Source organism: Globicephala melas, chromosome 14, assembly GCF_963455315.2.
Source record: "Globicephala melas chromosome 14, mGloMel1.2, whole genome shotgun sequence".
Taxonomy (NCBI): domain Eukaryota; kingdom Metazoa; phylum Chordata; class Mammalia; order Artiodactyla; family Delphinidae; genus Globicephala; species Globicephala melas.
Window position 1 is genome coordinate 8,785,843 of NC_083327.1, and position 14,136 is coordinate 8,799,978.

Genomic DNA, 14,136 nt, shown 5'->3' on the forward strand with positions numbered 1-14,136 from the left:
GACTGATAAGGGCAAATAGCCTTTCTGATTATATAAATACTTAAGACAACAATGAGGACGTGGGGCTGGAGGAAAAGGCAAGGAGAGCCGGGTACCAGTCAGGGTTGGCCTGCTTCAGAGAGAGAAGGAAGACAGAAGGAATGGCCGTCTGTTTAAACTGCTGAAGAACTCGTGGTCCTACTTTGTACACTCATCAGGAGCTAGTGGGAATGGAACAATTAAGGTAGAGGTGAGAAAAGGCCTATTCAGTGAAGCAAAGAATCAGAGAGACTGGAGAAGTCCCATTTGCATAATACTCTATCCTTTCATAAAGCATTTTCACAGATGGTGTCTCCTTTAATCCTCACACAAACTCTGCAAGGTAAGTGTCATTTATCAGCATTTCAGAAAAAAAAAAAAAAAAAGTAAACTGACTCAATAGAAACTTCCAGCAAGCACAGCTCTGCCTTAATGAGCTACTAAAAGTTTGCAGTGCATTCGTCACTCTTACGAAAACTCTATTTGATAATGACGGATTGTATTCATAGTAGACCCCTTACACTGGAAAAAGGCAATACTACCTTTGCAATTCCTCCCTCCCTGAAAACCCCTTCCACTTCAAAGGGCCGAGCGATCTAAATGCCTCAAGCAGCATCGGCCATGCTTCTATTTTGCTATTTTGAGCCACTGGAAACCCTTTGCCCTTTCTTTCCATCGTCACCAGACCCTCCTCAAACTGACCCCACAGCTCAGCAACTACTACTTTGGAAAAACCACAGCAGAAACTGCCCTACTTTTTCCCATCTTGTATATTATTCTCAAATTTTGTTCATGAATTCTGCTTTTGGACTTCCAATCAAACAATGTTCTCTCTGGAAAGCCCTCTCTATGGACCTCGGGATTCCAAAAAGAGCCTTGGTTGCCCCCATTTTAGTTGCATAGTACAGCATACAGTGCCTGAATGCTTACCTGAGGTATCCCCTTTTTGTAACTTCTGGGGTCGATGCTGGGACTTTCCCGAATCAGATGGACTCCAGTGTACAGAAGGGCTGGAAGGGGTATCTTAAACAGTATAGCTTAAATATTCAGAATGCCAAACCCTCTTCCGTTACTTTATCTTTGCCACTGCCTCCCAGAGGATGGAGAGAAAAGTAGGACACAAAACGGGTTTCTTTTTTCATATTCTTTTCCATTAGAGTTTATCACAGGTTGTTGAATACAGTTCCCTGTGCTATACATTTTGGACTGTTTTCTGAAATGAGGGAGAAGGCCAGGGATGGGGAGAGGGAGGAAAAAGTAAAAATTATTTCAAAAATTTCAAGATTTCTATTATATTTGCCTGGGGAAGGTAAAATGAAGGCTAAGGTTCAGCCATTTATTCTTCCTAACCGTCTCCCTAAAAAGTGGTGGGGTGCACATAATCTCATAAAAAGTACTTGCGTTCTACTATTGAGGAAGTGCTATTGGAGTTGATTCCTGAAATGGACACACTTGGATTCACGTTGCTTTAAAAGTTTCAGTTATAATAAGAGATTGTTAATACATTTTGCCCAAATATATATCAGGTATATATAAATATATATATATCGTTTTGAACTGATATGTGTGTATTACCGTTTACTCCTCGATTATTACCTATATTATTTTTATCGAGAACATTTTAAAGTCTTTGATTCACAAGCAGAGGTTCATAAAACTTGTTCATTTACTGAATTAATGTTGATTTTTAAAATGATCTAGTTAATTTATAGATAATTTAAAGTCTGAAAGCCAGTTGTGAAGGCCCGGAATATGCTGTGAGACAAAGGAGCCTTATTTAGAAAGTTACTCAGATATACAGGTTTGATGTAGTTCTTTTATCACCTCGCTTTTTAATTAGACATCGAAGTATAAATAATTATTTCCAAGGATGCTTCTGGAGTCTGGTCTTCGCCTTGAGCTTTACACATTGCTCTCCTTCTGGACGTTCCTTTGTGCATCACAGGAAGAAGACCCCAGGGTTCGCAGAGCAGAATGGCAAAGGCGCCCCGAAGGGCGAGCGGAAACGCGCGCCCAGGGCCTCTGGGCAGCCCGCGGAGGGGCCCATGGAAGAACGGGAGCGCAAGGAAAGGCGGGAAAGCCGAAGGCTCGAGAAAGGCCGGTTCCAGGACTACCCCGACGTGCCAGAGAAACGCGAGAACGGCCCGGCGGTGGAGGCCGAGAAGCAGAGGAAGGAGGAGGAGTACCAGACCCGGTACCGCAGCGACCCGAACCTGGCGCGGTACCCGGTCAAGCCGCCGCCCGAGGAGCAGCAGATGCGCATGCACGCGCGGATGTCCCGCGCCAGGCACGAGCGGCGCCACAGCGACGTGGCCCTGCCGCGCACCGAGGCGGCAGCTGGGCCCGAGGGCAGGCCCGGCCCGCGCGCGCCCAACGCCGCCCGGGTCTCGCCTCCCGCCTCGCCGCGCGCCTACTCGGCCGAGAGGACCGCGGAGGCCCGGGCGCCGGGCGCCCAGCCGCTCGCCGAGCCCAGCCCGCCGGCGCCCCGGCCCGGCGCAGGCCCCGCCGACGCCCCGGAGCCCAGGGCCCCGGAGCCGCTCCGGAAGCAGAGCCGCCTGGACCCCGGCGCGGCCGTCCTCGTGCGCAAGGCCAAGCGCGAGAAGGTGGAGACCATGCTGCGCAACGACTCGCTCAGCTCCGACCAGTCCGAGTCCGTGCGGCCGTCTCCGCCCAAGCCGCATCGCGCCAAGAGGGGCGGCAAGCGGCGCCAGATGTCGGTGAGCAGCTCGGAGGAGGAAGGCGTGTCCACGCCGGAGTACACGAGCTGCGAGGACGTGGAGCTAGAGAGCGAGAGCGTCAGCGAGAAGGGTGAGCGGCGCCGCGCGGGCTCGGGCGCGTGCGGGGTTGCATGCGCGGGTGTGGGGATCCGAGGTCAGCGCGCGGAGCTGGGGGCGCGTGTGCCGGGATGCAGGCGCGCGTGTGGGCCTGGAGGAGTGTGTGCCGGGATCCGAAGCGCGAGCGGGGGGCTCGGGGGCGCGTGTGCCGGGATCCGAGGCGCGCGTGCGGGGCTGGGGTGTGTGTGCCAGGATCCTAGGCGCGAGCGGGGGGCTCGAGAGCTCGTGTGCCGGGATCCGAGGCGTGCGTGCGGGGCTGGGGGCGTGTGTGCCGGGATCCGAAGCGCGAGCGGGGGTTCGGGGGCGCGTGTGCTGGGATCCGAGGCGCGTGTGCGGGGCTGGGGGCGTGTGTGCCGGGATCCGAAGCGCGAGCGGGGGTTCGGGGGCGCGTGTGCTGGGATCCGAGGCGCGAGCGGGGTGCTCGGGGGCGCGTGTGCCTGGCTGGCAGGTGCGCGCGTGCAGGATTTAGAAGCGCGGCTGGTAATGTCCAACAAGGTGACTGTGACTGTATCTAACGCTGCTCTACGGTATATTAGAAAGTGCTGAGAAAGTAAATCCTGAAAGTTTTCGTCACAAGAAAAATTTTTTTTGTAAGTGGATGAGGGCATGGATGTTAAACTTACTGTGGTAGTCAATTTGGCATTCTATGTATGCCAAGTCGTTAGGGGTACACCTTAAACTTCCACGGACCTATGTGTCAATTATGTCTCAATAAAAGTGGGGGAGAAAAGTGGGACCTGGAATGCTCTGGCCAGCCTCGCAGCGGATGGAAGGTTGTCCTATATATATATATATATATATATATATATATATATATATATATATATATATATATATATTTCCGGAAGTGGGATTTAAAAAACGTAATCACGTGTGCCAAATTGGGGTTACAAGAGTTCTTCATGATTTTGGTTGCTCTCATCCTGGGAAATTCAGTACACAGTCTTGTGTTTTTAAGTTATTATTCGGGGGTGGGTTTATTTGGCTGACAAAAGGACGTGTACCTTCTTTTACACTTCAGTGGCGTAATGCTCCAGTCACAGAGGTAGCGTTTTTCAAGTTTCAAATGAATCTTTCTTACAATTTGTAAACAAGTTACAAAGTTTCTATCATGCAGATGTTATATATCGTGTTTTGGTAGTAACTTTGCAGTACAGATTTCATTTTACCTATTACAGTCCAAAAGATTTTGGAACATTTCGTGATGGGCTGACTTTTTTTTTTCTGTCTAAACCTGCACTGTACAATACCATAGCTATATGTAGATATTTAAATTAATTAAAATTAAATAAAATTAAAAATTCAATACCCCACTCCCACTAGTGCTCAAGAGCGATCATTCCAGAAAATGCCTTTAAGTGGCACTGGTCTAGAAAATACTTCAATTTAATGTTAAAATCACGTGTTTGTTTTGAAGATTCTCCTCATTTTGCTGCTGTTCCCTTAGATTTAAACTGGCCACAGCAGTAAATTCAGTGGTTGTGGTTTTCGTCTTTGTTGTAGTGCTGGGGTTCTTGGTGTTTTTCTTAACGAATTCATATATTGAGGTGACTGACTATTTTTACAGTTTTTGACTTGCTTTAGAATCGGTAAATTACACAGTTAGTATTATGTTTTATAAAGAGAATCACTTCCTCATCTTCTCTGCCTGCAAACTGCGTGCATGTGGATCCACCCTCTCTCCCACCGTTCTGTTCTCTTTTTCTCTCTTTCTTTCTATATATATGTGTGTGTGTGTGTATATATGTACATACATATATATCCCCCAACAATCTTATACTATATTTGGGAACAATTAAGAAAGCTCACTCTGTGAGCTTCCCTGGGGGCGCAGTGGTTGAGAGTCCGCCTGCCGATGCAGGGGACAAGGGTTCGTGCCCCGGTCCGGGAAGATCCCACATGCCGCGGAGCGGCTGGGCCCGTGAGCCACGGCCGCTGAGCCTGCGCATCTGGAGCCTGTGCTCCGCAACGGGAGAGGCCACAACAGTGAGAGGCCCGCGTACCGCAAAAAAAAAAAAAAAAAAGTTTAAAGAAAGCTCACTCTGTCGCTATTATTACTGCAACTCAAGTGGAAATAGCTGTCTTTTGAATGCATGTGTGTCTGGGATGAGTTTGGTTTTTTTCAGCTCGCCTTCTCATCACTGATGTTTATAAATTGCATATGGTCTATAGGTTTTTTAAAAGTCAGATGGTGAGTAGCTTCTTGCTGCCTTTCATGCCTTAGTATTGTTTTATGAACACGTATTTTTTTCCCCTTAAGCCGTAAGGTAAGTGTGAAGTAAAAATGTAAGTGGATATGCTTAATGGGTGTGCAGATAACCCCCGATGGGGATGGTATAGGTATAGTTATATATGTGTATTTTCCCACTCCTTAAAGGAAGGGTCTACACCAACTCCTCTTGAATATGTGTAATAAATCACAAGACACATGGAATTAGAATTGAAATTCAAAATTATTCACGGTAACAACAGATTATGAAAGAAACATGACTGGTGGTGTGGGTGAGTGGAGAGATGGGGCTGGGGTGATGCGAAGAGCATACTGCCTCTAGCGGCTGTGTCCCTTTCTTGGGAATTCTCATTCCGGGCACTTGGGTGACCACTTGGGGTTTATACACCTCTGAAGCTGGGGTTCAGTCTTCCCCTCCGGAAACATCATCTGATACAGACTGCCCTGTTTTCTCTTCATTTATAAATGATCTCATTCTGAATGTCTATGAACGTAGCATAGACGTTTTCCGATTTCAGCCTTCGTTAGAAATTCTACCATCTATAATATTTACTAATGACTTCATTGCCAGGCCCCACCATTGACAACTAAGGGCTCCCTTGGGGACCAGCCATGATCATCTCCAGCATCCTGTGACCCTGCACAAGTTTTTTAACCTCCTTAAGTTTCCATTTTCTTATTGGCACAGTGGAGATAAGAGTTGCTACTTTGTCAGGTTACTGAGTGGTTTGAATGAGCTCATGCATCTATAACAGGATGCTAAGTTAGCATTCTTCCTGTCCTGCAGTGCCTGTGGCATGTCTGCCATAGATCTAATACTGCAGTGAAGCTGAGATCATCACCCACATGTAAATATACAAGGAAGAGGTTAAAGAACCCGTTTTATATCTTACAGGCTCCGGTGAATTTCCCTGATCACTCTTCTTATAGGAAGAGTGATCAGGGAAGAGATGTCTTCCCAGGAGAGAACGGATGCCGTGCTGTGACCTTCAGGGTCAGGGAAAGTTATCCCCATGGAGTAAATATCAAGAGCAGTGGGAGAGAAAAGCTGCATTTCACCTATATTCCGTGCATTTGCTTGTTCGCTTTATCAGTTACACGTATAAAGTAAATATTTAACGTGTGCCTGGCTCTCTTAATCTGTTTGGGCTGCTATAACAAAAACCCACAGACTAGGTAGCTTATACACAACAGAACTTTAATTTCTCACAGTCCCAGAGGCTGGGAAGTCTAAGGTCCAGGCTCTAGCATGGTCTTGTTGTGGTGAAGGCCCTCTTCCTGACTCATGTGAAGTCAGCACCTTCTTGCTGTGCCCTCACATGGGGGAAGGGGCTGGGGAGCTCTGGGGGGTCTCTTTTATAAGAGCACTAATCCCATTCATGAGGGCTTCACCCTTGTGACCTAAGCACCTCTCAAAGGCCCCACCTCTTAATGCGATCATTTTAGGGGGGCTTAAGATTTAAACACAGTAATTTTGAGGGGACGCAAACATTTAGACCATAGCACTGGCACAAGGCATTTATTAACATGTGTGTACTATTCTCACCATTTATATTTTTGTCCTTATCCTTATGCTGAGTTGGTTTGTATGTTTATTAGCAAATGTGGATTTAACACTTTCAGTAGATATACTGATGTTAAAAATAAAGAAATATGCTTCCTGCCCTTATGGAGCTTACATTCTGTTGAGAGAAATAATAAAGAATAATTACAGGGCTTCCCTGGTGGCGCAGTGGTTAAGAATCCGCCTGCCAATGCAGGGGACACGGTTCGAGCCCTGGTCCGGGAAGATCCCATATGCCGCGGAGCAGCTAAGCCTGTGCATCACAACTACTGAACCTGCGCTCTAGAGCCCGTGAGCCACAACTACTGAGCCCGTGTGCTACAACTACTGAAGCCCACACACCTAGAGCCCGTGCTCTGCAACAAGAGAAGCCACTGCAATGAGAAGCCCACGCACCGCAAGGAAGAGTAGCACCCGCTCGCCGCAACTAGAGAAAGCCCATGCGCAGCAACAAAGACCCAACACAGCCAAAAATAAATGAATAAATAAATTTAAAAAAAAGAATAATTACACAATGAAGTACAATTTAATAAATGCCTCAAAGGAACATTCCTTACAGATACATTGATACACTTTTGCTTTGTGTCCAGACATTCAATTAAAAAGAAAAAAAAAGGTTCCCTGAGCAAATGGCATCTGAAAGACAACACAGCATTGCTAGTCAATATGATGCTTCGTGTGTAGTGTAATTACACACACACACACACACACGGATTAACAGTGAGCTCAGTCTAGTGGGCTTGTCTAAAAATTGAGGTCAGCTACCACATGTTTCAAAGTGAATGCTGTTTGTTCAATGTTCATACTGCTCTTTCTTTGCCAACTGGGAAAAATTGGGCATTTCTCATTTCTTAGATTATAAGAATTACCTAATATAAATCTCTGTATGCAGAAGAATAACAGTGAACTAAATCTTACTTGTAATAAGATAGCAATTGGATTTACATGAAATGTGTAATAAGATCCATTGGGACAAAGTCTAGTGAAGATCTGTGCCCCTAAGGAAATGAGTCAAGAGGCTTAAGGAGAAAGAAAGAGATGCAGGCAGTGCCGATGTGGATGAGAGAAGGAAGCAGCACCAGTGCTGAAAAGCAGAGCATTGCTGCCTGGATCAGGGGATTAATCCACTTATACTTACAAGGAACTTGAAGTATAAGTCCTTGGAAGAAGAGCCTGGCATTAGATAACAGGATTTCCTTTCCTTTTAATCCTCTCCTTCTTGCTGACTTGGAGTGTATGGGGAAAATACAACCCAAATTAATGTTGCCTTTGAACTTTTAGAGCACTCTGTGAATGGCTCCTGAGGTCAACCTTTATAACAAGGGCTAAATGGTTTGTTTGTAACTGTTACTGCTAAGCATCATTTAGCAGTCCTTGTCGGAGCATTTGGTACCTGGATGACTGGTAAGAAATGATACCTGCAAGGCTAGCAAACAATGAGTGCTTGAAAAGTGAGACTGACAACCCTTAATTACAGGGTTGAATTTTCCTCCAAAGACAAAGACAGTTTCAGGGGACCAGGGTGTAGGTTGTGGGCAGTGTGAACTATTCACTGTTAAGTTTGGGTACCTGACAAGTTAAACATTGTGGAATCAGGAACAAAAGCTGAGAACCCTCGCAACAATCAGGTACTAAATTATTTAAATGTAACTAGTTCATGCAACACTTTATATTATTCTTTAGTCATTAAACTAAAACTACTGGGAGTTTCCTCTTTGGGCTCCAGCAGTATAATGCCTACGGCTCACATAGTACTTTCTTTTTCTTATAAATTTATTTATTTTATTTATTTATTTTGGGCTGCGTTGGGTCTTCGTTGCTGCACGTGGGCTTTCTCTAGTTGTGGCGAGCAGGGGCTACTGTTCCTTTCAGTGTGCGGGCTTCTCATTGAGGTGGCTTCTCTTGTTGCAGAACACGGGCTCTAGGCGCATGGGCTTCAGTAGTTGTGGCACGCAGGCTCAGTAGTTGTGGCTCGTGGGCTCTGGAGTGCAGGCTCAGTAGCTGTGGCACATGGACTCAGTGGCTCCGCAGCATGTGGGATCTTCCTGGACCAGGGCTCGAACCGTGTCCCCTGCATTGGCAGGCAGATTCTTAACCACTGCGCCACCAGGGAAGCCCTCACATAGTACTTTTAATTCTACCCAGGAGTTGTTGATTTACTTCTGTTTCTTGAGAGCAGAAAATGCATTTTATATTCTTTTAATGCTCCTAGTGCTTTTTCTTGTAACTTCAAGGGGGGTTGCAATTAAAGAAGGTGGCCATCATTCATGTAGTCATGTTTTAATTTCTGTGTGACATTCCATAAATATTACATGATTTATATGATGTTAAACAAGTTTTGTATAAAGATTTGTGACGTTCCAGGCACAGGGTGCTAGAGGTATAGTGATTAAATAAATAAATACAGACATAAACATAGATACATATAGAGACAGCCATGGTTCCTGCCCCCGTGACATTTTTATGGGCTATCCAGAGGACTCTTTTCGGGGACTTTACAGACAGGAGACCCCAAGATAAAATCAGGTTCTGTGGTAAGAATTTGGCTACAGGCACTAAAACAATTGTAACCTTTAAACAATTACAACCTAAAAGGGCTTCCTCTTTAAATGGCTGCTGAAACGTAAGCATTTATTTTTCTTACCCCATGAGACCCCAGTGTAGAGGGAAGGAAGTGAAATATGAATAGTTGATGGAAAGAGAAAGTAGGCTGCTTTGGGACAGAGGAGCTTGCCAAGGAGGCGAGAGAGCTGGGGTGGAGAGCAACGTCCCCACCCAAGCACAGATATGTTCTGTGCAAGATATTTTTGACATTTAAAATAAAATAATAAATAACTAACTTAAATAATAATGTTATGACCAAAACTCAAAGAGAAAGCTCTGGGTACCCAGACCCATCACACTGGGCAGAGATATTTGGACAAAATGCAAGACCGTGCATCTGGACTAAAGATAACACACTTGCCTGTAGGTATGGATTAATCTTAAGCTGGAAGTAAAGTATCGTGATCTGAGACCTTCAAATAAAAGCTGATATAAAACCTGTAAACTCCTTTGGGTCCAGAAAGAGGCAACCATGAATATAACCCATAGGGAAGCCCATACAACCCTGGGGATGCCCAAAGGATGAATCCAGACATCAGCTATAAACATAAGAGGAAATTCAACAACAGTAAACATGCCAAGGAAACAGGGAAAAATCTATAAACTTTTGGATGTTAAAAAATAAACGAGGTTGTGTAGAAAGCAATAACTGTTAGCCTGTCTTTACACTTCTTATCAGTAATGGATTCTAGACTACAACTGACCAATGCCTTCAAAGTTTGGAGGGAAACCATTCTGAGACTGCTGTTTTATTCACATCTAAATCATCAGTCAACTCTCGGTTCTCGGAAAACCTACTTTGCAATCTGCTTATGAGAAAATGATTTAAAAATGTATGCACTCGGGCTTCCCTGGTGGCGCAGTTGTTGAGAGTCCGCCTGTCGATGCAGGGGACACGGGTTCGTGCCCCAGTCTGGGAAAATCCCACATGCTGTGTAGCAGCTAGGCCCGTGAGCCATGGCCACTGAGCCTGCGCATCTGGAGCCTGTGCTCCGCAACGGGAGAGGTCACAACAGTGAGAGGCCCGCGTACCGCAAAAAAAAAAAAAAAAAAAAGTATGCACTCAAGAAAACTGAGAAGAATAATCATGAAAGTGGGACAAATGAGAAAGAAGAAAGAGTGGAGCTGACCCAGGAATCCAGTGCAAAGAAATCCCCGAATGACACCGTGTGCAGAAAGCAATCTGTCGAAATTAAAACTGGAGATCATTTCCAGGAAGCTCCAAAGAGAATATTGAGGAGAATATCCCGGATTCCAAGAAATATCCTATGACTAATGACTTACATGATGTTATCGACCCGGTAAAGAGAGGCTGTTTCTTTTTCAGCAATAAAGAGGAACAGTCAAAAGCTGAGGGAGAAAAACTGTTAAGAAAAATCATGGTCCAAACATGAAGCTAACAAGAATATGACATCATTTTATTAGTTGATGCAGCCCATTTGACTATTAACCTAGGTAATGTTTCCTCTGAGTGAACAGGAAGCCTGACAGTTCATCTGTAGAAATGTCAATTACTGGTTTTTACTTGGTCCTAGAGCATTTACATGTAATAATATTATAAATGCCACTTACTGGTTTTCAGTTTTTAGAATCAACCCCCTTCCACATTGAATATATGTGTGTGTGTGTATATATAGTTTATATATATATATATTTTGTTTGTTTTTACACAATTGAAGATAAATATTTTGTCCATGTTAAAATAAAGGTAAAACTGACAGATATGAGAATCTGGAGAACAGAGAGTTAGAGATAAGTGTATGAATATTCTCATCTAAAATGTTCAAGATCCTATTCAAATTTTAGGCCAAGAAATAGAGGATTAAGGCCACTTAAAAATAGAAATGCATAAGGAGAAATAAAACTATTGGCTTTTGCAAGCAAAACGATGTCAACATAACAGTGAGCTAAAGTCTCTTCTTTCATTGGTTTTTACTTAGATAATATCATAAAATTGGAAATCAATGGATAACATCCCAAATAAAGTGGTCAATGGATAGAGGAAAATTATTTAAAAATGAGAGTGCTTTTCATTAGAACAAATAAGAAAGTAAACGCTTGCAAATAAGCTTGGGAAGTGGAATTGACAGTGTGGGCAGAAAGACCATGAGGGGAAATGAGTTATTGTAGCTACATCGCAAGCCCTTATTTGTTCTAATTTTCATCAGGTGCGTGTGTGAAGTTGATATCCATTAACACAGGAAAACAGAACATTGCTGTCTAACATCCCCTTTATTAAGTTGTGAGTAACTAGTTTTGGTGTCTTCTGGGACCTCACGTAATTTTACCCACCAGAACCTCAGAACAGCGGTGGATCTATGTGGAACTCTGACAGTCTTGCCTTCTCTTTGACCAATTTTATACATTAATCTTTCACTGATTCCTACTGTTGCTGTGGAAGAGAGAAATTTAATTCTCCCTTTCAACTACCGAAAGAGCCAGGATTTAGAGTGTTAGGTGCTTCGTTTTAGATGCCTTCCAGGGAGTCTGAGAACTAATTTCTTCTTACAGTGGGTACGAAATGGAAGTTAGCTGTTTTAATCATCTGTGTAATTTACATCTTAGAAAGATACTGAGGGGACACAAATAACTGTGTTGGGGGCTCTGAGCTAGCATGCTAATTCCTAATGTTCTAAGAATATGAGATAAGAAAATTTGGGGAAACATCATGGTGAAGAGCTGGGTTTTTCAGTTACAATTTCTGCCTAATATATAAACGACTGGAAAGTCTCCTTGACTCTAAAACAGGAGCTCTGACTAAAAAGAAGTTCTATAAAAAGAAAAGAAATTAAGTCTGTAAATCTCACCTGATTATATCCAATAATATTTCTCCCAAATTAATTCATGGCTAGAAACATTAGTCTTTTAGTTACATCTGAGAGAGATTTCTATTCTGGAATCAGGAGACACTCAGTTAAATCTGGGTTACATTTCATTTTCAAAACTAATCTTACAAATTTGACATGTATGCTTATAATTTTAAAAGTGGAGTGTTTGAATGGATGTACAAGTGAAGGACATTTTGAGGGGAAACATTTGCGCTTCAAAGTGCGTTTAGAAAAAGATTTGATATTGAAGATTTCAGGGCCACCTATTTTCTCTCATAAGTTTGTGCTTCAACATCCTTTTAAAATGCAGAATCATACTTCCGTGTTTGTGACCCATTTTTTCCAGTGAATGAAAATGTTGTCCTTACTTTGGGTTCAATTTCACAGCATCACCGAATGTTAGGCCTGAGAGAGACTTCGGAGACAAAGAATCTCCCCTTTCACACACTGCTGAACAGAGAAGGGAACATGGGGGGTGTTAAGTCACTGGATTCCCTGCCCCTGCCGCCATTTTCCATTTGTAGCTGGGAGAGCTTGGAATGCATCCTGGCCCCACACCATCCCACCAGACCTCTGAGAACGGACACTTCGTCAGTCCTGCTGCTGTCCTGTCCTCAGTTGAGGCCCAGCCCTAGCAATCTGGTTTCTAGTGTATTCCAGAGACCAGGCCCCTGGTTTGTGCCTAGTTTTGGTTCCTAGATCCACGTCCCTGGAGGCTTGTGGCTGAGTCCAATTCTGTTGCCCGAGTCCCTCTGGAACTAACACTTGGCCCTCACCGATCCCGTCCAGGAATTAGGAGCTGGGTCCCTGGATGCTGACTCCCTGATCCTGACTGCCGGATGGGAAATCCAGATGTTGCCTTGTGTATCATTCTTCTTCCTGTGTTACGGGGCATCTGACTCAGTAATTACTGCTGTTCTGCGTTGAATAGTTACTGCCTATGGCCCTCTTCTTTGAGTGTCTCGTTCTACCTCCTAAGCTGAACTTCTGCATTTGGATCTTTTTAAAAGCACCTGTTCCATACCAAGAGACAGATCTAATTTTAATTCCGATAAACTCTTCTGCGGCGGATGCGTACACAGTAAGATTGTATCAGTTTCCTAGGGCTGCTGTCACAAGGTGCCACAGACTGGGTGGTCTAAACAACAGAAATTTGCTTTCTCCCAGTTCTGGAGGCTGGGACTGCAGCATCTAAGTGTCGGCAGGGTTGATTCCTTCTGAGGGCCATGGAAGGACCTGTCTAGGCCTCTCTCCTTGGCTTGTGCCTGGCTGTCTTCTTCCTGAGTCTTCACGTTGTCTTTTCTCTGTGTGTTTCCACGTTTCCTCTCCTTACGAGGACAGCAGGCCTGTTGGATTAGGGGCCATCCTAATGAAATCCTTTTAAACTGATTATCTCTTTAAAGATCCTATCTCCAAGTGTGGTTGCACTCTGAGGTACTGGGGGTGAGGACTTCAACATATGAATTCTGGTAGAACACAATTCCGTTCATATTAATAGTATTTGCAGGAGGGAAGAGACCCAGGCCTCCGCCTGTCTGTGTTCATACTAATGAACATGGTAAATACTCCTGTTTGGGGTTTGTCTCCATTGGTTTTCATCTGTGGAAAGTATAAGATCATCAAGAATCTTACTGGGTAGTTACGTTACGAAGAGGATTGCTGTCCGAGATCAGGAAGACACAGATAGTTTGAGGCACTGCCAGGGACTAGACCCCTTGGGCATGTTTCTTAACCTTGGTAAGCCTCAAGTTCATCCTTTTAGGAACTTGGAGTGAATAACTGTACACATTCTGTGGGGTCCTCGTAAAGATTAAATGAGGTGATGGGTACGGCTCTGTGTCCCTGATACACAGCAAGTGCTCAATAAGTGTTTCTATTTCTGTGACACCAAATAGGATATATAGATAACACATGTTACAGGAACTAGGGGGAAAGCTGGGATGCTGAGGCTTCGCGTTGGAGCTGGGGAAGAATTTGGCAGGAAGAATAGATGTGGCATTTGAGTCAGAGAGATAGGCCTGAGCAATGAGAGATGGGGAGACACCCACTTCTGGCAGC

At 44.5% G+C, this 14,136-nt stretch overlaps 1 protein-coding gene across 17 annotated transcripts in view; it reads left to right on the forward strand.

Moving 5' to 3' along the window:
* The window catches only part of RIMS1 (regulating synaptic membrane exocytosis 1), a 474,220-nt gene that overhangs the window by 256,935 nt on the left and 203,149 nt on the right, over positions 1-14,136 (forward strand). For all 17 annotated transcript variants that reach the window (XM_060283406.1, XM_060283407.1, XM_060283403.1 and 14 more), the window contains one exon: positions 1,964-2,826. In XM_060283406.1, the coding sequence (XP_060139389.1) occupies positions 1,964-2,826 (863 nt within the window). The remainder of the gene's footprint in view (positions 1-1,963; positions 2,827-14,136) is intronic.